General features: G+C 42.3%; 1 protein-coding gene across 1 annotated transcript; it reads right to left on the bottom strand.

Annotated features, from left to right (window-relative positions):
• Positions 1–133: 133 nt before the first annotated feature.
• setd3 (SET domain containing 3, actin histidine methyltransferase) lies at positions 134–23,786 on the bottom strand. The gene is made up of 13 exons (XM_084914631.1): positions 23,679–23,786; positions 19,383–19,506; positions 18,677–18,769; positions 18,431–18,579; positions 16,749–16,821; positions 15,534–15,790; positions 9,128–9,186; positions 7,366–7,480; positions 4,878–4,952; positions 3,365–3,531; positions 1,111–1,196; positions 833–993; positions 134–707 (listed from the first exon to the last, which is right to left on the bottom strand). The coding sequence occupies exons 2-13, from the start codon at positions 19,483–19,485 to the stop codon at positions 243–245; spliced, it is 1,803 nt and encodes a 600-aa protein (XP_084770757.1). The 5' UTR covers positions 19,486–19,506; positions 23,679–23,786; the 3' UTR covers positions 134–242.
• Between the last annotated feature and the right edge of the window lie 1,663 nt (positions 23,787–25,449).

The raw sequence follows: 25,449 nt of genomic DNA, 5'->3' as shown, positions 1-25,449 counted from the left end.
CCCCACATGCACTTTCCGTTTACACCTGTGTTTCAAAGGTAACTAAAACTCCAGTGTAATAAAAATATCTTCTGCATAGAAGCCTGGAAGGCAATCAAGCACTAACAAAAGCCACACTAGATGAACACACACAGAAGTTCCATAACTTTTAATTCAATTTCTTTTTTCAGCTATTTTTCTGAGTCCTTGGAGAGACACAAAAATAAATAAACAGCATGGAGTGTGGCAGTTACTGGAATTATTTAAACAGTGTTCTCTTTGGGTTCGTCTTCAGTTCGACTGGCACTTAGGTTAGCTTCTTCCCTTTGGCTCGAACCTCCCATCGAGGCCAAAGCAGAGTTAACATCTGTGCTGACATTATCGTCCTGATCTCGCTCTCCATTAGCCTCTGCATTAGTCCCGTACACCACCTTCATCCCATTCAGGAGAGGACTGTCCTCATCCACCTGGATCTCCTGGCCTTCCTCCACCTTACGCAGGATAACTGGAAGTTTTGCATCCGCTTCAGTATTCTCCAGCAAAGCGATATCACTTTCCTCATAACAAGGCAGCGACGCCCCCTCCTCCAGCTTTTTCTGGAAATACAGACGTTTGGCTCGGCCACAAGCCAGCGCCTTCTCTAGGATCTGCTTCTCAGCCAGGCGGAGTTGGATAGCCATGCGGGAATGAAGAGACAGATCAGGCTTCTCCAGCATGGAGCGGTCCTCCTGAAAAACAGGAGAGAATAAAAATACACTTTAACAGTCACGTCTGCTATTCAGAAGGCTACACAGGAAATATTTTTGCCTTTGAAATACGGAGAAGCTTTAACCTAAACCTCCACCACACTGACCTCTGACGTGGTCTTGTATGTCTTGAGTAGAAGAGCAGCCCGAGTCTCGAGGAATGTCCACAACTTGATCTCGTTCTCCCAGCTCACAGGGAACTCGCTGTTGCCCAGGGTGAAGATCTTATTGATGGCACGCTCTCCGAGCAGGTAGTACTTTAGTTCATCTGAAATTACACACGTTAGTATATGCAGGACCACAGAAGACAAGTAGTAAGAGGCAGGCTCCAAAGGTCAAAGGATGTCTGAGTTCATCTCACTTTGGGAATGTGTCGGCGCCTTACCCTCTGTCATGCAGAAGACTCTTAGGAAGGCGAGGAGCTGGGCTGAAATTGGGGGTTCATTGCAGTGAAGGGCAAAAACATAGGAGCTGAAAGACAGCAGAATAAAGAGTTATTAAACCATAGCAACACCACAGCTCTGCACACAAGTTCTTAAAGCAACAGTTCGCCAGTCTGGGAATGTACCATTTGCTTCCCAGAATACGGGACAGCTTCCACAGTACAAAATACCATTTCATGCAGTGGTAGGTGATGAAAAAACAAGAATCCTGATTCTTATTTTCCACAATTTAACCGGCAATTTAATTAATTAAGAGTGTTTTTAAATTAAATGTTAAAAAATGCGTATATATCTATAAGTTCCTGTATGAAACAACCTCAACTACAAGAAGAGAGCACATGACCTGGATGGTGTAGTGAGAGAGGTACTGAGCTATACATCATGTAACTTCACTGCAATGACACAAAACGAAAAAATGAAACCAACACACAAATCCCACAAAATTGCAGTGAACTAGTAAAGATTTTCTCATCCAAATCAATGTCATTAACAAGACAGTGAATGAAGCAGCATCGTCTTGGGCTGAAAAACATAAAACCAACACAGAAGTGCCAAAAACTGTTCACCCAAAAACACAGTGGGACGACAGAGCTGCCCCTGAGCCTTCCAGCAGGTTCACCGGTGGTTTTAACATCCCTCTCACTCACATGACATTCAGGAAACTTAGACACACTTATGGTATCAATTTGAAAACCATAAGTCATGCGTTTCATGTTCACATATGATCAGAATTAACCTTGGCTAACCATTTCCTGATGCTTTGTATTTGACACTTCAGACAAATATCCATCTGAACATCTGAAGCTGTCCTGATAATAGTGCAAACCACAGAGCCAGCCTGTTTAAGTGTGAGAAATATTTCTGCATGCCTGTCCACGAATGCCTTGTTGAAAGTGCTAAGCAGACACAGCTGGTGAGACAGCTTACGTAAAAATGACCAGCAGTGGCTCGTTCAGGCTCCGGGGTGTACAGCTAAAGATCTGTATCTCATACCCAGCACTGATGTATCGATGCAGCCTTTAATTCATCCACTGTCTGTTAGCTCCCCTCCCTTTGAGACAAATGTAAACCAAAGGTTTCCAACAACAGGTGGGCTGGGCTACCTGTTGTTGAGCACCTGAGGGGACCACATCAGGGATAAACTGAGTATTTACAGCACTCTGTAACCTGAACTCTTGGTGGCTTCACACTGACCTCACTCTTTGAATCTGCAGCCATGTTTAACACAGACCACCGTGAGAACAGTTGGACAGAAAGGGAAAAGTAGAACAGGCTCCTTTAAAAACTAATGGATGTCCACATGTGAGCCTTCACAAAAATCCTGCAAGCCTGACATCTGCCTGCAGTTCACCTCATACTCGCAGATCTGATTTTTCCATTGGCCTCTGAACAATAATGTTAATAACTGCAATTTCCAGTATTCCTGTGGATTGTGAAAGTCAGCAGGAGGCCAGAAAACACGGGATATATTAGACCTTAAGTGACAATATTTCCCTGCCTCAGCAAAGTGATCGATGTGGCGATCAGAGCAGCACAGGGTCAGCATTATTACAACCAACAAATGCATTACAGCTGCCTCCCTACTCTTCCTATTAAATTATCCCTTTGTCCAACGTTGCAGAAGCAGGAGTGCAGCCAGCTAAGGAAGCTTCAGTCTGCGCCCTGCAGCGTGTTTAAAGGTTGTTATTGCCACTTAAAATACCCGCTCAGACTGATCTTCATGTTGTAGGAAAAAGAGTGATGACAGCAGCGACTCCACATGTCACCGAGGTCCAACACAAAATCTGTGACTCGTCCCTTTGAAAATCCTCTACGAGCACATCACCCCAGCAACAACGTGGATTGTTTCACTTAATTTCCACTTTTGAGATTTAGGCTGTCATCAATAAGAGATTAAAGGCGTCTGATTAAAAATGCTGCACTGAGAATGCTGCATAAAATTAAGAAGCTAATGATAAACTGATTAAGCTTCTTGGTGATGAAAGTGTTGGGGTGGATAGTAAATTGAAACTTGGTGGGGGGGGGCTGCAACATTTACATTATGTGCTTTAATTATACCAAAGAGGAGCCTAATTGGTGGAAATATCTACTGCTGGAAGACAGAAGTGCATCTACATGAGTTTATAGTGAGCCCGGAGCTCTTCTTGACCCATATTAAAGTGTGCAGAGATCTGCTGATCGAGCGGTTGAACCTACGCTGGGATGCCGGCTCTCGCCAGAACTTCAGCCTTCATGGCGTAAAGGCGTTCACTTTTACTAACACCAAGCTTGATCTTCACCCGGTCGTGGGCGTTGTCTTGGAAGAAGAAGCCATTGTGGATCACAAACTCGGCATTGGATCTTGTGCCATAAAAGATGTAGATCTGTGGAAAGAGCATGTGGTCAGATTCTACAAAGTACTTGGGAGTCCTGCCCGTAGTGAGCAGGATCTATACATACTGGCAGTATGAACGCAGTATATCCAACTTGGTATATATCTTAAGGAGTTCAACAGTTTGTTTTAAAACCCCTTAGAAATATGTTTGCTTTAGTCAGCTTATTTCTAAGCTACTTGTTTGCTTGTAATTCTTAAAATTTAAGTCAGTTTCACTTGTATTGCCCCAAATCACAACAGCAGCCGCGTCAAGATGCTTTATATGAATGCTACGATGAAAAAACAAACACTGATGCACCTGTGCTATAAATGTCAAAATCCTCGGTGTATTCAGAAAACTGCCATTCTGAGTTCAAGGTCACCGAGATTCAAACTCGCCCGAGACTTTTGGTAGACGACATGAATGTCAGATGACTATGTCACCTCGTTTTTGCATTCACACTATTGGGTGTCCACGCTGCCTGCCCGCCTGTTTGCTCACCCCTCAGCCATAAAAATGGCAAAAACCATCCATCTTCTTATCCTCACCAGGGTCGCCGGGGCTGGAGCCTATTCCAGCTACCACGGGGCGAAAGGCCGAGCACACGGGTGTGTCGCTGGGCCAACACAGAGACAGACATTGGCTGAAGACTAAGACTGAAGCATGGCACTTGATCCGATCTTAAATATGATCAACCTATCTCTGTTATTGAGTGACAGCTCAGTCATTCAGGCCGGTGGTAATTAAGCCATCACTTGACCTGACCTGTCTTAGCTAATTACAGGTTCATTTCCAACTTTCCTTTTAAGGATTCATGAAAGAGTAGCCGTAAAACTGCTAACTGCTCATGTGCAGAGCAGAGCGCTTGCTCCTATGGGCTCATCCATTTGTTGGAGTGTTCTCTGGTCATTAACTTACAATATAACGAGCCTTGAAGCAAGTGTTGTTGTCATTTGGTGCTGAACTGAATTTAATAACATAAAATATACTGTTAACATACTATTTTCAGAATATTGAAACAATGTGCACACAGGATTGTGGCTGCATGACTGACAATCATCATCAGACGCCTTCTTGGCAACAACTCTCAGTCACATGTTGTTAGCGTTCATTTCCAGACTTCAGGTGCTGTCACTACACAAAGAAAACTAAAATATTATACAAGAGTTACCAAAGTGGTTAAAATCTCTGCTGATGGAAGATAAAATGGCAGCACAGCGATATAAAAAAGGCACATAGAGTTTGTACTGAGTCTAACTTAAAGCTTAAACAGTCACCTTAATTAGATTCTATTACTGAGGCTTTCTTGTGCACATAGACACGAGACACAAAGACCAAAGTGATGATCTCGTCACCTGTTCGTTCTCCTTATAGTCCTGCAGTGCCACACATTCGCAGCGATCATCCTCTAGGTTGTATCCGGTGGTGATCTGCAAGTTTAAAAGTAATGTCATCAACGCAGCCCAATGGATCCAAATGGATTTGCAGCAGGACGTATCCAGTCAGAGCTTTTGCTGTGGCTCCAAATGTCAGTAAGCTGCAACATATTTGACTGAATAATCTCAGTTTAGAGAGGCAAGTCTGACATGTGAGGTCCCACAGTCCACACTCTGGCTTCCCAAGCAGTAATGTTACACTGCCACCACACACTGTAATGCTAATCTACAGGTCATAGACGAATGCAGGAAAGGGGACATGATACTAAAACTGAAGTTTGCCAATTTGCATTTAAAGGTAAATATAAAGGAAAAACCTTCAGTTTGATGTAAAAAAACTTCAGTAAAATGTGATTCTGTTAACATCATGCTATTGGGTTGCTTCCCATGAGCTAGATGGATGTAACCAGAGGTCCTTCAAGGAAAAGCTCACTTAGAAATAAAAATTAAGAGACAATACCCCAATAAACTGACATCCAAGACTGAATATGCAGTGAAATGAGAAAGTATTTTCCACAACACTCGGGTGTGGGAGGAGTTCAGTGGAACTACGGAACAAGACTTCAGCTGGCCTCAAAGTGATTCTGGCAAACTTCAGACAAGTCGAGAGGGGGGAGGCGGTATTTTACACACTGTTTACAGTAGTAGTGGGACGCTCCACTGATGATAGTCGGGCCGTGGAAGGAACACTGAGGATCTCCTCAAAGTCTGAGGAGTGGACTTGCCCGTCACGGAGCTGAAATCACTAACGTACTGAGCCACCCCGGGGGCCCTGCCACTGTGCAACTGTTTGAGATTCACCCCTGAAGCCTTTGGATGCTGCAGGCCTACCCTGGCTGGCACTCCTCTGCAACACTACATGTGTTTGTCCTTTAGGACTGGCAGACGGGGGTGGTGGTTACCCTACTTAAGAAGGGTGTGTGCTCCAACTGTAGGGGGGAAAAAGAAAAGAAAAAAAACGCTTTCACACTTCTCAGCCAACCTGGGCAAGTCTATGCCAGAGTGCGTACTTATTCAGGTCCTGTACGAACAAAGCTTCATATTGTCGGCAGTAAGTCAGACTCATTTGCGGAGGGTGGTGGACGTTCTGTTCATAGTTTTTAATGGACAGAATATATAGGCGTGGCCAGGTGGTGCATCGTCTTTACTTTGGTGGTCTGGTCTGCTTGCGGACCTGGACGACTTGCTGTAATTGATGGAACCGTGAATTCTGCTCGATACCAGATAATCCTGAAGGAGAACGGCTGGCCATCGGTTCGTGCCCTGCTGATGTCCAGTCAGACAAAGACTGAACAAATTTAAGGTTTTGGAGTGGTGGAGTAAAAGTCTTGTTTCAAATCACATTGAGATGCTTTGGCATGATCCGAAAAAGGTTATTCATCCTCAAAACCCTTCCACAGTTTGTCTGAATTTGAACGATTCTGCAAAGAAAAGCGGGTCAAAATTACTTCCCAGCGATGCGAAAGACCCGTTGCTCGTTTTCGCAAATACTTGTTTACAGTTTTTGCAGCCAAGGGCGGCACCAGCAGTTACTATGTTTAAGGTGCAATTACTTTTTCATATAAAGCCAGGTAGGTCTAGATAACATTTCCTTCAATAAAATTATTTAAATCTCCAGTTTTTACTGTAAAGTATTTATTTGGGTTATCTTGGGTTATCTTTTCCAATATTACTCATCAAACAAATATTGGAAATATTTGTTTGATGACCTTAAATATAAAAAAAAAAAAAAAATGCAAAAAGAAATGCTTTAAACACGGCATCTCTAGTTTTTCATTTCAGCAGAATGTTTTCCAACTTGCTGAAAATGAAACCACGTACTGCTTATAATTGTATCACATGAGGGAAGAGCATAGAGTGTTTCGTGTCAGAATATTTACCTTGTGCTAAACAATCAGGTTACAACACTGTATACAAGTGTGTTGATGTATCCTCAATCATCCAGGTAAGAAATCCCAGAAAGTTGATTCTGTTTATCTGGATGTGTTTTCAGTAACTCTTCAGTCTCAGCTGACTGCAGCTGTCCCCAACCTCATCGACGGTACATTTGCATGATGACAAAAATAGCACCACTGACTGAGGTCAACTTCATAAGCATTAATATGCAGATTATTCAATTTGATTCCATGTATATAAAATCAAATTGCCGAGAGATGCTACATATTTTAAGGTAAAGACCCTTCAATAAAACTTAAATGCAGAGTGGTACTCGCAGCCACTGATCAATGGCTATGAGCACCATTCTCACAGAATTGGGGAATAGCTGCACTTAAAGCATCGTACGATGGTGACAGACACTCTGCAATTCAGAGATGGCATCTCCCTTTTCACATGAATGGTAACATCCAATGGACAGAATCAATTTCCTGGAAAGTATACAAGTGTGTGTGTGTGTGTGTGCGCTCACCAGTCCATTTGTGTGGTTGCACATGTCCCAGAGAGGAATGAGGGCCAGGGTGACCCGGCTGCCATCCTCAGTAGGGATTTGATTCTGACGGGTCATCACAGAGGATACGGCCCACCTGTTAATCAAACAAACATGTTTCTCGTTCTAATACGGAGATCAGTCAGACTGTCAGTTACATAGTGCTTTACTACTCCACTAGAACAATTCAAGTGATTTACATACAACACGCCTCATTCCCCCATTTATACAAACACGTTTTTCTACACCTGATCTAACATTCACATACATCCACACTCCAATTCAGGGTCTTTCCCAAGGAAACTTGAGCATGCAGGAGTAACCTGGGATCTAACCACCAACCTTCCAATTAGTAACTGGCCTGATCTACATCCTTAGTGACAGCCATCCTATTTGCCACAAAGTACTTTGATCATTGGCAGAAGAGAACCTTAAAACAAGTTATATGACATTAAATTAAGCCCAGGATGGATTTGATTTTTATTTTTAGTTTATTTATATAAAGCCAAGTCTCAACAACAGTCACCTCAAGGCGCTTTGTATTGTAAGGTAAAGACCCTACAACAATACAGAAGAACCAAAGACTATGGATAGAGTGGGAAGGAAAAACTCCCTTTTAACAGGAAGAAACCTTTGTCAGAACCAGGCTCAGGGAGGGGCGGCCATCTGCCACAAGGGGCTGGGGATGGGGGGAGGGAGACGGGACAAAAGACATGCTGTGGAAGAGAGCCAGAGATTAATAATCACTCACGATAAAAATGCAGAGTGGTGTATAAACATACGGTGAGTGAGAAGGGGTGAGAGAAGAAGAAACACCCAGTGCATCATGGGAATCCCCCAGCAGCCTACGGCTATTGCAGCATAACTAAGGGAGGATTCAGGGTCACCTGGTCCAGCCCTAACTATATGCTTTAGCAAAAAGGAAAGTTTGAAGCCTGATCTTGAAAGTAGAGATAGTGTCTGTCTCCTGGATCCAAACTGGAAGCTGGTTCCACAGAAGAGGGGCCTGAAAACTGAAGGCTCTGCCTTTTAAATATCCTAGGCTCCAGACGTCAGTCAGCATTCAGTGCTCTACTGGGGTGATATGGTACTATGAGGTCTTTACGACGGGGCCTGATTATTCAAGAACCTGTATGTGAGGAGCAGGACTTTAAATTTGGATTTAACAGGGAGCCAATGAACACAGAAGCCAACATAAGACAAACAAGCTCTCTCTTTCTAGTCCCTGTCAGTACTCTCACTGCAGCATTTTGAATCAACCTCATAATAATTCATTACAATTGTCCAGAAGTAGTGTTTAGGGTTACAAGTGGTTAGGACTGTGGCTTCACAGCACGGAGATCACTGGTTCAAAATACAGTTGGCTGGGTCCTCTCTGTGTGACGTTTCCATCCCTTTGCATACATAGGTGCTCTCTGGGTACTCTGCCTCCCTCCCATTGCCCAAAGAAATGCATATGAGGTTAATGATTGTAATTCTAAATTTAATGTGAGCTAGGTCAAGCAATTCAAATGGTCAGAAAGATTATAAAAGCCCTATATTCAGCCCATTACTATAAACATGTCCACCTTGACTGTGAGTGTAGTTATGTTACAAGCCTGCCTGTGGATCTCATAGTGATTCTCTACCACCAAAATGAAGGTTAGTACGTAAAAGTCACAACAGAGCTGTAATAAAGCTTGTTATTCACAGGCTAGAGCCTGGAGAAGGTAAACAAACATGTAAAGTACTGCTACGCACTGACCTGTAGTCATCAAATGTGAAGCAGTCCTTCAAGGGCAGCTTGCTGGCAGTGGGATGAGTCTGGGGAAGGTGGACACGATGGGAATAAGAACAAAATAATCACAAACTGTGTGTGTGTGTGTGTGTGTGTGTGTGTGTGTGTGTGTGTGTGTGTGTGTGTGTGTGTGTAGGCCTGTCAAACAATACATGGCTACAACAGGGGTGTGTGTCAGTGTGTGGTCTCTTAGTGGACACTTGACCCCACACATATATCTCTGTCGGCCTAATTTGGTGTGGCCAGCAGCCGTCATAAGTCTGTCTCATCAATTTGGGTAATTTGAATCAGTGCCTGTCTAAGTGTCTGTGTCCATGGATGCCACAGATTCCTCCACCAAAGCCACAGGCACCACCTGCACCACCTGCAAACCGTTCAATTCAGTGGAGTTCATGACGAAAATGAAGAAATACGAACGAAAGGCCAAAGAGTAAGAACAACTCGCAGACCAAACAGCTGCTCAGTGAGGGGTGGCTCTGCCGATTCCTCGGCTCTGATGTTTTACCAACAGTGTGGCTTACAGTCCAAAGAAACACAGTTTGAGGTTACAAAGTTACACATTCTAATCAGTTACCAGTTTACAGTGCTGCTGAAGAACGGACCAAGCACACGACTCAGCACCCTGCGGTCTGCTGTCCAACGTGATCAATAAAATATCCATTTGAATACTGAAAACACTACGTCAACACTTTCGGGGCATTTTTAACACCATTTTTTATTTATTTTAAAACAGGAAAGTGTGGTGGGACGGTGGGACGGTGAGACAGTGAGACAGTGAGACAGTGAGGGGAGACAGCAAAGGTCTCTGGGTCAAACTGAACCCAGGCCACGGCATTGAGGCCTTGTGACATACAGTCACCTGCTCCACCAGGAAGCTAAGTGACACCAACATACAGTATACTTTTTTGTAATATTAAACAACAGATAACATCAAACTAAAAGTGAGGCTGGCTCCAAAAAACAGAGCCAGTTTCTACAGACTCACATGTTAAAAAGGTCCAAAGTAGCATTAAAAAGCATGTTCACATCCTCTTTGATGATGACCTTTTCATAACAAGTTGGTGCATTTGGATCTTGTTAAAGTGAACATGAAACACTACAGGCATTAAGGCCATTGTAAAGCATGGAGCATGGCTTTAAAACTGTCATAGACTTCATGCTGTCTGAAGTCAAATAAATGAAGTTTTTACAGGATGTGTACTGCAGTACAGACGGTACCACACCACAGTTTTCTGACGAGTAACAGAACCGATGACTTGGTGGAAAATTAGGACCTAAAGATCAGTCTAACAGGGATCACTTTGGAACGTCCCGGGCTGCAGCAATGACTTATCTTACAAAAAGAACAAACCCCAAAACAAAGTATACTGTCCACTCTATTAAGCAGTCAGTAGTTTTGCTGTCGTTGGCTACCTGCACTGATACAGAAGAATCCACCGGTTAGCCTTAACGTTGAAATGTTTCTTGAAAATATTTTTACTTATTAAAACAGTTTAAATCCTTGACAATAATGAATAATGAAACTGCTGTGTATCTTTGTTCCTTTTCATTCCTGCTCACATAAACATTTGTTCCATTTCCGTTTTGAACCACATTTTTCACGATGATCAACATTCACGTGAACTCAACATCAACCTCACACACCGTCATGATTCCATCACTGCAGACAACATTACATAGTTTCACTCATTTTCTGACAACTACCCTCAATACTAGGCCCAGTTCTTTAAACCTCAGCCTAACTATAGTGTAATCCAAGGCCAGTTTTAATAATTAGGGCCTTAAATTTCTTTGGAAACAAAGTCCCTGCGATGTAGCGGTGCAAACAGATTAGTGTCTCTGCAGCATAACTAAAAGAGCAACAGCTCTGGTTCCTTTTGGCTTGACGATTGAGCTAGGATGGCTCATGGAGGTGTGTCCTCTCATCTGATCCATCCTAGCACACCATGCACCACACACACACTCCCTCCTCCTCCTCAGATGACCGGGCTGGAAAATTAGCTTGTCACATCGGATTTGAACTGACCTGAATGTACCTTCCTCAATCCCAAACCCCCATCCCCCACAACACATACACCGCCCACATTCACCCCCACCGTCCCTCTGCCCCGCGTGTTGGATATATGCATGCGCATATGTACTAACTAATGTCAGAGAACCTCTGCTAACATATCACCAAATACAACATTGGGCCTTGTCGAGGGTATCCCTGAGCAGGCCTAGGACATGGGAAACATGGGAAATATCAAAGATACTGGTGTCACCCTCTTAGTAGATACACCTACACGGGCGATCGTGGCTCAAGAGTTGGCAGTTTGTCTTGTAATCGGAAGGTTGCCGGTTCGAGCCCCGGCTCGGACAGTCTCAGTCGTTGTGTCCTTGGGCAAGACACTTCACCCGTTGCCTACTGGTGGTGGTCAGAGGGCCCGGTGGCGCCAGTGTCCGGCAGCCTCGCCTCTGTCAGTGCGCCCCAGGGTGGCTGTGGCTACAATGTAGCTGCCATCAGCAGTGTGTGAATGGGTGGATGACTGAATGTGTAAAGTGCTTTGGGGTCCTTAGGGACTAGTAAAGCGCTATATAAATACAGGCCATTTACCATTTACACCTGGTATCAGTTTCAAACTCCTATGTTGTTCTGCAGTTATTGCATTCATGAGATTTTCAGAAAACTTGACCTCTGACCTTGACCTCGAGGTCACTGAGATTCAAACTCGTCTGACATTTTTAGTAGATACACCTGTAGTATCAATTTAAAGCTTCTATGCCACTTTGTTGTCGAGTTATCACAAACCCAGGTGAGCACTGCAGGGTAATGACAACACTCCACGGCTGATATGAAAAGCACAGTTTTCATTACAGATGTGCTGGAATGATCTTAAAACTTGGAAAGTGTGTGTTTACTATTATACATACAGACACATATCTAAGCATGTATACACGCAGGCACACTAATATAATTAGAGTGTGCATGTGTGTGAGGACCAACAGCAAAGATGGTGATAGATATAAATTTCCCATTGCAAACAAAAGCATCTTTTTAAATCTTAATTTAACTCAACACTTACTTACAACTGTGATTCTACATATGTAGTACTTCCTTGCAGTGACCACTAAAAATAAAGGTGGTGATGCTTCAACACAACCACCAACAGCTGGGCAGCACTTCACAATGGCGGCTAAAGACTTGTTTGTAGAGGGACACTGGCTGTTTCAGGTAAACTCTATAGACAAACTGTGATACTAACAGTATTTATGAGCATATCCGTTTGAGCTCTACGCTCAGACTGATGTATATGCAAATGGCTAACACTGGTCAATTTATCAAGCTGGCTGATTTATGAGGAGCGGCTGGGAAGAACTTTCTGTAACTTGACAAGTACGGCTCTCTGAATTCATCTGTAGGGATGAATCAGTGTCACTGCGTGCAGGGTAAAATGGTGTGTGACCACACACACCATTTTACCCTGAGGCAGGCGTGCATGCACAACCTCTCCTCCTGATAAAGTCAAGTTCAGAGTAGCTCCAGCATTTCCCCCCTTTTCTTTTTTTAATACAGACCCTGCAGTTGTACACTGTTGCTCTGACCTTACAGTGCACAGAAAAACCATACCATACATTTCCTTTCATTTAGCACCAAATCAACACAACTATGGCCTCAAGCCACTTTGTATTGTAGGGTTAAAAACCCTAAAACATAAGAGGAAGAACCCCAACAATTAGACCAGCCCCTGTGACCGAGCACCTGGTGACAGGAAAGCCTCCCTTTGCACAGGAAGAAACCAGGATCAGAGAGGGGCAGCCATCTGCCTGTGACTGTTGGGTATGAGGGAAGGAGAGGAGAAGAAGGGGGGATATCCTGCCCCTTTCATGATTTCTCAGTTTGTTGCATGTTTGTCACACGTTTTAGTCAAATAAAGAAATAATTAAGTAAATATGAAATGCTGTTTTCAAATGATGATTTCATTTATTAAATGGAAAAAGGCTGTCCAAGCCTACCTGGTCCCGTGTAAAGGACCTTTTTACTTGCCAGGAAAAGATCGGCAGGTCCTTACCAGAGTCTACAGTTAGGTAGATACAACCTCAGATCAACCACACATGACATTGGACCTCATAGTTTCATGCCATTATTTAACAGAAACCAAAGTAAAACACAGAAGCAGTGTGTGACAAACCAAGTTCACCCTAAACTCAACAACTTAAACGATAACCTTTAGTTACTCTGAAGTGGTATTTCTTAATGACTTTAATCAGTCTCTCTCATCAGTGTGGAGGAGTTTTCATCTCTCCTTCACTGTGCTCAACAATAAAGTTATATAGTCATTCTAACAGGGACACTCCATTATATGTGCATCTGAAACAAATGATTCAGCCACATATAGCTCTCATTCATACCTGCTGTCGTTATGCAAAATGAACTGTATTTCCTGTATGTCATCCAATTTAACACACACCTCAAAGAAACGTTTGAAAAAGTGGTCTTTTGTTGCCTTAAGAAGAAGAGGCCGACTTCAGAGAGAACTGTGGAAAGTCCTGATCAAAGCTGAGCTGGCATTTCACCATGATTGAGATTAATAATGGAACATTAGCATATTTTCAGATTAGCGTCCCACTATCTGTTGTCTGAGGCTGTTAAGCAACATTTCATCATATAATCACTCTCTACATCTCACTCAATTTGTTGGCACATTAAACTGGACAGAAAAAGCCAGTGTGTGATCTTCACAAGTTCACACACTGAATCTTTCTCCTAACTGTAAAAAAAGATTGTGCTGGTTTTGATTTATAAAATAAAAAAATCCTTCTCCACCCATCACAGTCTGATTAGAAGCTCATAAGCCAATTGAATTCCAAAGAAGGGAAAATATCAGATCATAATCCGTAGTTCATCTGTGACGGCAGGAGCCCATCTGTGGTTCGGCCCCATCTGGAACTCCTTTGCTAATTTTAGATGTTTGGGTTTGTTCTCCATGTCAATCCTGACACAATGCCTCCCTCTCCTGGTCATGGTGGGGACAGCAACATGACAAGCCTGCTATACTCAACTGGCACTTTGCTGGGACACCTTGGCAAAAGGCCGTCCGTCCGTCCCCCCAAAGTAAAAGACAGTGGATATTGCACCTATCTATGCATCCAGTTATCTCTGAGCACCTCCATCCCCGTCACAGCCCCTTTCAACAAACGTACTACGGCCTCCACACCTCCTGTTATAGAGGAGATAACTGGGCTGTATCATGGACATCACAGGTCTCCCATAGTTCACTGGGTCGGTCTTGTTATGGAGGGGGACACATTCCCAAACGTAGATAACCGTAGATTTGGTCAAATAATTAGTAATGACAGCCAGTCACGTCCATCGGGGGGCACCAAGTATGACACACAAAACAATGTCAGACTCTGCACCTGGTCCAGTTGGGCCCCCTCCCCAAACGGAGCAGGTGAACATTTCTTTTTGGCTCTTGCTAGAGGAGACGCCGCCCATCCCACTTTGGGTGGAGCGGCTCTCATTCCCAGCCAAATTCATTCAACCCTCTGAGAACATTTTGAGTTGAGAGGAAGCAGAGCTGCAGTCTTAAGATTTGCAGCTCAAGCTTCTGTAAAGTTTGTGTTATTACAGTAGATGTCTCTTTGAAAGTGCTGTGCTCAAGTTCAAGGATGCAAATCTTTGACTCCATGTGTCATCACAATAAGAGCAGCTACCCAAACTCTGCTCCCACAGAGTAACTCATTAATAATGTTCCATCCTCCCTGTGCGTGACCCTGGACACTGTGGCTCCTCTGAAAACATGAAGCCCATCTCACCAACTTGGATCTTCATTTAACCTGAGAAATCATTTGTTAAGTAAGCTCTCAGCAACATCGTACTGGCTGAACAACTTTCCTCCCATCACTGGAGCCAGGCTGGCAAAGAGTCCAAGCGCTACTGAGCCAAGCATCACCTTAACCTTAATCGGTAATTACTTCATTTTCACAATAACATTTTAACCATTAGAAAAAACGAAAACATTCATAATCATAGGCACATTGCGTACAGCTACTTGTAACACTACTGGCATTTAGTCTCACTCCAGCTGATTGAGAATTCCTTCTCCGTCTCTATTGGACCACATTCCCATATGATTGGTCAAAGTTGTCCTACAATTAATTCATCTTCAGTCTTTGTCTACTGATGGGCCTTCAAACTGGCAGTAATAAAGCCACCAGTTGACCCAGTTATCAACCTCCAACCTTCCTTTAAAAAATAGCAAACGTCACCATTTACCAGACCTCAGGCTTTAATATCAGGTTAAGATTCAATTGTGTTTATACGTCTTATGTTCAGAGTGCCCACTGATACTTGCTGACAACCTGTGTTTTGTTTCGTGTCTCTGCCCACCTGTACCAGTTTGTAGAAGTAAGCATACTGGCGTGCAGTGTTTTTATACTGGCTGAGGACATCCTGCACCGCCTGTGTGCCCAGTAGGAGCTGCACATCCTCTTGCTGGTAGTACAGAGGTATGTCATATTCTTGAGGAAGACTGCGGATGTATGGTAGCCAGAAGGAAGCAGGGTTGGCTCGCTCACATAGCAGGTGGAGGGCCAGCGTCACATTCCCCATGGCCTGCAGGATCCGATCCTGGCTATACAAAGGACCTGCAATAAAGAGGTCACAGGGTCATATGACCAGAAATCATATTTTTATGCATTTATTTATTCAGTTTTTAAAATTCCATCATTTTTAAAGATTTATAATAATATAAGTAAACTACCGTGAGATTAAAACACGTTACATTGTGATTTTTTTCCTCTTCCGTAACAACGATTTAAACATTGCTGCATCTTGACGGAAACTGTGGCTGAACTCCAGTGAGCAGCACCCAGCAATGTGCTTTGGTGGGTTTGATGCCAGTGAATACAAGGAGCAAAAACTTCTTGTTCATGGTGTTTTAAGGTGTATTCAAACAATGAGCCAGTTTCAGAGTGCTTCAGCTCCACAGCCGTTTACCAGTAAGGACCAAAACAATGAGAGAGAGAGGGGCAATCTGACGTCGCACTCTGCTGACAGCAGCGATGGCTGCAGTGACTCCACAGCATGGGACGAGTCTGTCACACGGACATGTGCCACGTGTCTGGAGGGCCACAGCATATAACTTGTGTTTTAAATGCACCGCGAGCTTTGATGGCCTTTAGTTAAAAAGGATACACCCTTCATATCACAGTGTTATTAAAATTATTTCTACATATGTGCACTGATGTTAGAATAAGTAAAATAAAACACATCAAAAAGATCTATGAACGTGGCAAAAATGAAACCTGACTAATAAAAACCTTTGTGTTGTTCTGTCTTCTGATTACAGATTGTATAAAAGTATTTACTGCAGCAAATCAAACATGCATCGTCTCTGCGACATGTCTCCTCGCCACTGCTGGACCTGTCCAACAATGTGTTTGTTTTCTCCTGTTGCACTGACCCAGCACGAGTCCTGCAGCAGCCCCACAGGCTGACTGCAGATTACTTTTCAGAGGAAGAGATCTGGCGTGCTACGATGCCCTCTTAATGTGTACAACTGTATGGAATGAGCTATGAGTTGTAAATAACATCATTTCTTACCCAGTATAGAGTTCTGTGCCGATTCCACTGTCATCAGCATCTTCCTGGGAATCCACAGGAATAGTTCCTCTGCCTGTAAACCACACAGTAAATAATAGTGAGCACAACAGATCACATGGTCAGCCTCTTCCAAGAGGTCAGAGTATTTATCAACTTCTGATTTTAAAATGGATTTGACACTGATGTACTGAAAGCCTGTGGGGTGCAGACAGGTCGGCCTAACCTGCTACTTTCAGGGATATCTGTGTCTGCTGCACAGTTATCCAAGTAGCACCATCTCCCTGGCACTGACTGGTCTGATTTGAGCAGTTGGTAGCTTCCAGAGGTAGGTGTAGTTTCAGGCAATACGAGTTTGCTAAACAAACCAAGTGTGGCATAAAGATGTGAAGCCATGATGCCATAAACACCTTTTGCATAAAAATGATGGATGCATAGCCAACACTTGCCCCAGATAAAGGAAACAGTAAAGGCATGCTAAAAACAAATACAGTCATTACCAGCAAACTGTCATAACTGACTCTACTGCTGTGCTCTGGAGTTCACCTTTACTTGCTCAGATTCCTTCTCCACACTCTGGACAGCCAACACGCTCCCATTGCTCTGCACAGCCAGGAACCAGCAGCCAGCTCTCCACTCATTTGTCAACCCCCTGTGATGTGGTTCAATATCAGCCATGTAATAACTACAGTCTCCTATATGTTCATCCATCAATCTCCATGTGCTAACTTTAGCCATCCTGACCCCTGTAAAATGACACATTTGATATGAAAGCTGCTGTGAGTAAATATGACATGTTACTGGGTAACCAGTACAGGGATGGGAAATGGTATGAACTGAGCGATGCTGATTCGGGTGGGTATAGCTTTAAAGGTAGAGTGATGAGTACTAATCAGAACTGTTTGATGGTGTCATGGTTCGATCTCTGGCTGCTCATGCACATCGTCTCATAATTACCACTTAACAATATAAACCTACAGCTACAGCCTCACACACCAACACAAATCTCTATGCTAATGAGGACACATAAACCATCTTTCTCTCAGTATTTAGGTATGAAAACAAAGATGAAAACCAGCATAAACAGTAAATCGATTCTACTTTAGAAACATGAGGCTGCAGCCTGACTGCTCATCAGTTTGTCACCTGTTAATGGTCTGAGCCCTGGGCTGGAGTCGGCACTCACTCGCCTAACATCGCTCTGGCTTCTTGACCAGCTTAGCGTTAGCATGCCATCTGTGCAGGGCTTTCAAAGAGCTCAAGTTGCACTTTACCACAGCGCTCTGTCCTTTGTGCAAGTCGAACAGATAACCAGGATTGATGGGCGGAATAACAATTCCAAGGAACTGAACTACTGGGAACCGGTTCTCTAGAAGAACTGGTTCCTTTACAGAACCCTTGTAGACCCAGTTTTTGCAAAACCTACAGGTTTGCAACAGTTATTATTTTCTATTATAATATTTTACATTGTAATTGCACACAACCCAAAATTATATGATACATTTTAGGAAAAGTGTTCAAAAAAGACACTATGAAGTTTTACTTTTGAGTTCTGGGACTCAAAATGAACTCTTTGGCAGTTCTAGTATAAAAAGCTATTCCTCTATCAAATATCCCATGTTTGGTCATGTGATGGTGAAGCAGGAGGTAACTTCAAAATATTTTCTAAAAATCAAAGTAGAAACCTTGATGTCTCTGGTGGCCCTCAGGCCATAGCCTTCCTTCCCAAAGTTGGCCACAGTGAAGCACTCACAGGAGGCCCCGTTTTCCTTAGCCCAAGACATCAGGTCAGGGAAGTGGTCCTCCCTGCTGCCCTCAAACACAATGGACATGCCTGAACACATACACACAAAACAAACATTATTTAGTCCAATGGGATGGGTATGGTAAGTCTCAATCATGTGTTAACATAATACTATACATGTACTTACCCTTTTGCTTTTTGCGGATTCTTTCCACCAAGCCTCTTATTTGGAGGTACTCCTCCCACTCTTTACCAGCAGAGGCTGCTGCACTGCTGCATTCTGGGAAAACACATTGTCAACACTTCAACTATACAGCCACCTTATCCAAGAAACCAGAAGGAGCAATAAATACTCAAGCACAGAGCAGAAATCAGCACGTGAAGGCTGCTGAACATCTGCAGAAAGTCACTGGTCTAATGCCTGCTGTTGATGCAGGATCAGGGCTACTTTCTGCATCTACCATTATGCATTGAGCTATCAGGACTTAGAGCAGCTGAACAAAACACACAACTAAGCTAGTATTAGCTAAACAGCTTGTCTGTATGCTAATGTATTTACTTTTGACGGCACCTCAAAAGTCCCAACATTGCAGTGTAGAATGCAGCTCTGATGATGCTTACGACTGTATCTCCATTTTTACTTTATCATTTCCCACCAGGGCATAATGAGCATTTCATAGTTTTGCCTGTTAAAATTTAACACTTAACGCATAACATCAACTAGGGTCAGTCTCACTGACCTCTTCTCTACTTTTATTGGTGTGTAAATCAAAAATATTATAATTTACGTTATTATAGCCTGATTTATTGGTATATTTGTTGTACTCACAAAATAATGGAGCAGTGTACGTGCACATAATGGTTTTATTTTAGCACTTTGAATGGAAACATACTCTGCAACAGTTCAGCAATCAGGCTCATCATCTCCTTGGGGGAAACCACAGCCATGGCTCCTGAGCCTGACTTCTGAGTCTTCACCCGACTCTTCTTTCCCATGATGCTGGATGGACAACCAGGCTGAGACACAGAGAGAGCACACCATTAACCACTGTTACTCTGCTCCACAGTATCGAGACATCAACACATTACAAATCAGTTTTTTAAGCTAAGCTTGAACCTCAGTGAACCATTACATAGACATTACTTTTCACAATACAAATTGATTACAATAGAAGAGAGGTTTTATCAATCTGATACCTTCACAATCCAAAGACCTTCGTGACCAGGAGAAGGACAGAGGGAGCCATCCTGCAACGGCCAATTCAACATACACGGGACAGCTTGGAGCTACGTGCTGCCAACAACCAACAACTGCGATATGCAAGTGATGGTGGTTATCAACTTGGTAGGTCAGTCTAGGTTTTTCAAATCTAAAGTCAGGTAGGGCTGCCACGATTAGTCGACTAGTCACGATTACGTCGACTATCAAAATCGTCGACGACTGATTTAATAGTCGACGCGTCGTTTGAAGCTTTGTAAGATCACAAAAGACGCAGGAATAAGTAGTAGGATTTAAGAGTGTAATAACGGACTGAAGCAGAAGATGGCAGCACTGCATGTACAAGGATGCCAGCTGCCGTTAAACCCCGAAGAAGAAGAAGAAGCTGTGTCCCAGAATTCACAGCGCAGCCCAGCTCAGTTTCCAACAATGGCGGCAGCTAGTTAGTGTTAATATTACTCTTATTATTCTTTCTGGGTCACAAAATAAACGTTTAACATATTTTCAGGCGAGAATGTAGCTGTGTAAACCTCAAATATCTGCTCAGTTTATCAAGACACCACATATTTTCAAAAGCGCTCCGACGTTTTCGGAGACGTCTGTTACCCACTAGCTCGATAGCTAGCCGGGGGCAAGGCTCACTAGAGCCGTGAGAACACCGGACTCCCGGCAAATCGTTTTCAAACCCACCGCCGTCTTTCGCTACTCAGGTTAAACATATATAAGTCACTTAGATAACTTAAAAATGTTATTGTTTGGCTTTTTTCAGTATTTTATTTGTTCCTGAGTAAATCGGTTTGGCTGAGATTAAAGTTATAGTTTTTACACAGCTGAATAAACGTCAAGCAGACAGCTGATTATCAGAAGTGTGAGATCCTCGAGAATATACTCCGGTGTCCTGTTATATTTTAGATAGCAAGGAGTTTATTAAACTTCACCGAAACAATCTGCAAATTTCATTAAAATTTAATAAACTATCATCTTGTCTTTATTTTTAGTTAGCACATACCTTAAACACTTAAAGCTGTAAGCTAATGATAGTTATATAAGAGCAGATGCTGCTGGTGCAGTAAGCTGTACGTTTTACGTCCAATGGATGATGATCTGATTAGTCGACTAATCGCAAAATTAATCGGTGACTAGTCGACTATCAAAATAATCGTTTGTGGCAGCCCTAAAGTCAGGTGACAAATGACAAGCAAAAGCCTAAACCTGCAGGGCGAGGTCTCTATAGTGCTGTGGGGGGGATTTAGCTTCCACGGTTTGGATCTACTTTTCCCACTGAGAGTCACTGCTAATCAGTCCAGAATTGTTCTAAGTACTCAGTTTCATTCTATGATGGGACATTTCTTTTCTCCGTCCTTAGGGCACTGACTGGTGTGGTAGGGATTAAAAGGATGTCAGTCCCACATTATGCAGTCAACAGATGCTAAACCAAGTGAAATATTTCAGACCAGTGTGTTAGAGTGGGTTTTCCACCACCATCATTCAGGGAATGTCTTTCATCCAGACTGTTTTTTTTATTTTTTAAATACTCTTTATTTAAATTGTTTATTAAAATAGTCTGTATGTGTCCCAAAATGGCTCTATCTCGCTGTTATTATGTCATGTTCCTTTTTGTTTAAACCCTGGGGGCTGAGCGGGCTTAATGTGATGCTTTTTATTCACACGCTGCTCCTAGATACCTTTCTATTGCAGCTCTATTTTTAGTCGCAGTGCAATACTCACACTCACAATGGGTTCACAACAGAGCACTACAGAGCTGTGCATTAAATGAAGCATTGAAGAAAAAAAATTAATCAGTAAAATATTGTCTCGAGCATTTGTCAATATATCAGTGTATTTAGCCACCAATAGAGCACCAGTTAGAGTCGGAGAACAGGAATTTATCAGAAAGACAAGTTGACAAAAAAGCAGTGAACGCGAGTACAACAAATCTGTTACCAAAGCTGCTGATAAAGGGCGTGCTGCTGTCACCATGAAGAAATGGGATTATAAAAACCTCAAGTGCATTTCAACGAGCGACGTTCCTGCTGACTAGTCTGGCACTAAGAAACACTCAGATATCAAGTTAACTTTGAGATTTGCTTAATGTGAAAAACTCTCTAAACAGAGGCACCATCAGTCACATTCTTCAAGAATGAATCACGCTGGACGAACATTTTTGACAACCACTCAATCATAATAAAACGATAAATCATCCACGCATTTTCTTCCACTCATCTGAAGTCAGGTCGTGCAGACCGCAGCCTAAGCAGGGAAGCCCAGACCTCCCTGTCACCGGCCACATCTGAAATGAAATTATCTACATTTGTAAAATGAATCAAATCTCTAAACTTGATCTTAAATTCTTATTTGTTAAATTTTACTTATAAGTGGGAAAATTAACTGACTGCTTTGCCATTACTTCCATTGTTGCAGCATGGAGCAGTCAAAATCTTCCCAGTGGTATTGAAAATGTTTGTATTGTAACGATAGTATTGTGACTCTAATGATTCTATTTATTCTACATTAGGATAAAAAAAATTTATAAATTAAACTTGTTGTAATAAATATGAAGCTATAAATAAAGTTGTCAAGAAACTGGTTTCCGAGGTCTTTCATAGCCATCTTTAATATACAGTCTATACTCTTAAACAATAGAGAATGCATTATGGGGTCAAGACTTGACCCAAGTATGGCCTCTCAGCTAAATTTTACTTTTCCAACTGTAAGTCATATAATCAATAATCATCACGTCAGACATCAACAGTGTAAATCTCTGTCCAGCAGATAACTTTATGTGCACTTTATACACATCTGTACTTAAACGCTGCTGGTGTAATAGAAATACTGAAGTCTTTGAAAGAAAACCGGTGATGTGACAAAAAGTGATTCACAGTATTTGCATGTTTTAATGAATAATATCAAACCATTTGAAGATAGACAGAACATTGTAGCTTCTACCTCTTGACAGCAATCTGTTTTGGCAAAGCAACTTTTATATATCCATTATTTATGAATTTAAAAATCTCACTGAAATTAAAAATGCCATTTTCAACACAGAAATTGTAACAAATATACCATGACAGTTATATAAAGATATTTTAAGTGCCAAAACAGTACTGGATTGACTATAATGTAGAACACTTAAAGATACAGGAGATTTCTTTATTTTTAATATAACCGACATCTGAAGTCCTGTTGCCTGCAGAATATGTATGAATAGAACCAAAGACTTTAGACATAAACACAAAGAAGCACCGGAAATCACTTTTTGGCACAACACCGGAACTAAACTGAAACCTGTAAAAACGGTTAGTGAACGCAGTTGTTTCAAATGAATTATCTGTCGCTACATCAAAACTCCGCTTCCTCGCTGAGGACACTTTCTGAGTGAGCTGCAGGAAACACCCACGAATTATTTGGTTTTCAGCTATGAAAAAAGGTGAAGCTTCTGTAAGCTAACGGCTGTGACAGCGGTTGAGGCTTGCTGTGAATAGTATGCCGTACAGCGACATATCACACACTTTCCCTGCTAGAAATAGAAAATAACTTTAGGGGCTTCGTTTAAAACGAGACACAAGTAGAGTACTAGCTAAGCGTTAACCCTCCCACCAAATAACTGGCTCACACGACTAGCTGGGTCTCGGGTTGTTTCGCCTGTGTCACCAGGCCAGCAGCTAGCTTATGACCATAAATTAAGCACGCCAAGACGAACAGAGAGGTAACTGGAGCGGGGCAGCAAAATAGCTCATTCATTTCCCACTAGCTGCTCTCTCTGAAGGCTAGCGAGCAAGTTGTGAGCTGCTTAGCTGGCAACTAATGAAGGGTCATGTTGGAGTTATAGCGTGGGCTAACTTGCAGTGCTGGCTAATTTTAGCCTTGGCTGTTATAAACACAACGACTTCCGCGCCACACACGCGCGTTTATAGAAAAGATCCACTGAATCAAACAAACTACATTCGCACTTTGTCTCAGGCACTCATACCTTCTGAAGTGACAGCAGCTGTTCCCTCTGACCCTGCACTGAAACCAACCCTGACTTTGTGGCGCATGCGTTTGAGCAGTCGCGAAGTACGCCTCACGCCCGGTCCACGCCCACAATCACAATGCTGGTTTCTGCCGTTCTAATTGGTTGATGGAGACCATGATCCAGGAAGTTGAACGCTTTATAATGTAAATTTAAGAAGAACCTCTCCTGTCTCGCACTGCAATTGGACGCCTACTTTTAGAAAGATTAAATCGACCATAAATGGTAATGTTGAAACTCTAATGATTGGCTGAAAGTTGTGCCTGTCTAATTGTGCCAACGTTTTGATATTAGAGTGGATTTGTTAGGAGTTAATGATGAAGTCCATCTACAGTGAGGCATCATGGAGCAGATTACATACATTTTGTTAATACCAGCAATGTCACACTAAAACCATGCAATCAAATCAATGAAAATAAGCTAAGGGTAAAGCTAAGGATGTGAATGGCCCTGGTTCAATCATGCAACATTTCCACCCTTGTCATTTACCATTTGCTGTTTTGATCCTGGCTGCTTTAGTCTCTGTGCCAAATCCTTGGGCGAGGCACTCAACCTTGAGTTGATGTGTTCATCAGAGTGTGACTGTTATGTAGAAAGTACTTAGGCATAGGGAAATAAACTGCTTGTATGAATGGGTGAATGGCACATGCTTTGAATTCTCACATAGAAAAGTGCTGCATATTTACCATACAGAACTAAAGCTTTCTTTAGTATTATATGAAAACGAGGAACAAGCTGCCTTTGGTAACTAAATGATACAGCCTATTTTCTTTTTAAAATAGAAGCAGTTCTAGGTACGTTTTAGTTCACTAGTTTCATGGAGGACATTATCAGATCACTAGGCACACTTAAAGATTTATTTTTAAAGCAAGAAAAAAACCATAGGTTATTAGCTTCCCAAAGAGGTTTGGTTCTTGGTAGTGTTTGTGTGCATATGTGGCATCTTTTCTGTCTGTAAACATGATATCTTTGAATGAATTCTAATAAAACGTTGTAGGTGTGCAGAGCAGAGTCATGGTGGCTTATATACACCAAAGTCTTCAAAGTCAGCTTCTGTACTGTTCTGTACAATGGTGAGCATCATCCAGCTCTTTAATTATATTCATGTGCCTAATTGAATTCTTAAAGAGACATCTGTGTAACTGTAAGTAGTTATAATATATATATATATGCTTTGACTGATCTGTGTATGACCTCAGTTTGGTGAGTACAACTCAAAAGACTTCTTCATGCAGCTGTGAAGAAACTGATGTTTGTACAAAACACCTGAAACTGCGTCGAAATGATTTATTTACAAAAACTTACATTAAATGTAATATTATTGTAAAAAAGTCTCTGACATCTTATATTTCCTGTTAATCTTAGACCATTTAGTGAAGCTGTATTTTATTAGTATGAGTAAGATACGTACATGCATGTTCACATTCCTGTGTGAAATGACTGAAATAAAAACAAGCTGGCTAGGGCGCACCAAACATTTGTGCCCATGGACCATGAGCATGGAAATCACACATGCTTGTACTGAATATATGGAAAGTTGTTGCATTTTTTTCTGCTTTCTAATTTTTCTGTTCTTGTGTCATCTGATGTGAAATATGTTTTTGTGTAATTTATGGGTATTGGATTAATTATATGTGGAATAAACGTGTCCACTTCAAATGAGAAAATCCTGTGATGTCTGTTATTGTCTTAGGGGGAGTTTTGTCCTTTCTTTCTGTCACTCCAGGTT

This window comes from Perissodus microlepis, chromosome 19 (assembly GCF_051167445.1).
Source record: "Perissodus microlepis isolate ML-2025 ecotype Zambia chromosome 19, ASM5116744v1, whole genome shotgun sequence".
Classification (NCBI taxonomy): Eukaryota; Metazoa; Chordata; class Actinopteri; order Cichliformes; family Cichlidae; genus Perissodus; species Perissodus microlepis.
Note: the sequence above shows the minus strand (reverse complement) of the source record. Positions and strands in the feature narration are given on the sequence as shown.

What these genes read in the sequence shown, in the direction of transcription:
- setd3 (XM_084914631.1), bottom strand. Translation starts at nt 19,485, where the DNA reads ATGGGAAAGAAGAGTCGGGTGAAGACTCAGAAGTCAGGCTCAGGAGCC. An exon ending in GGGCCACCAGAGACATCAAG is followed by an intron (nt 16,822 to 18,430) that starts GTTTCTACTTTG and finishes TGTGGTTTACAG; the next exon opens with GCAGAGGAACTATTCCTGTG. An exon ending in AGTCTTCTGCATGACAGAGG is followed by an intron (nt 994 to 1,110) that starts GTAAGGCGCCGA and finishes GTGTAATTTCAG; the next exon opens with ATGAACTAAAGTACTACCTG.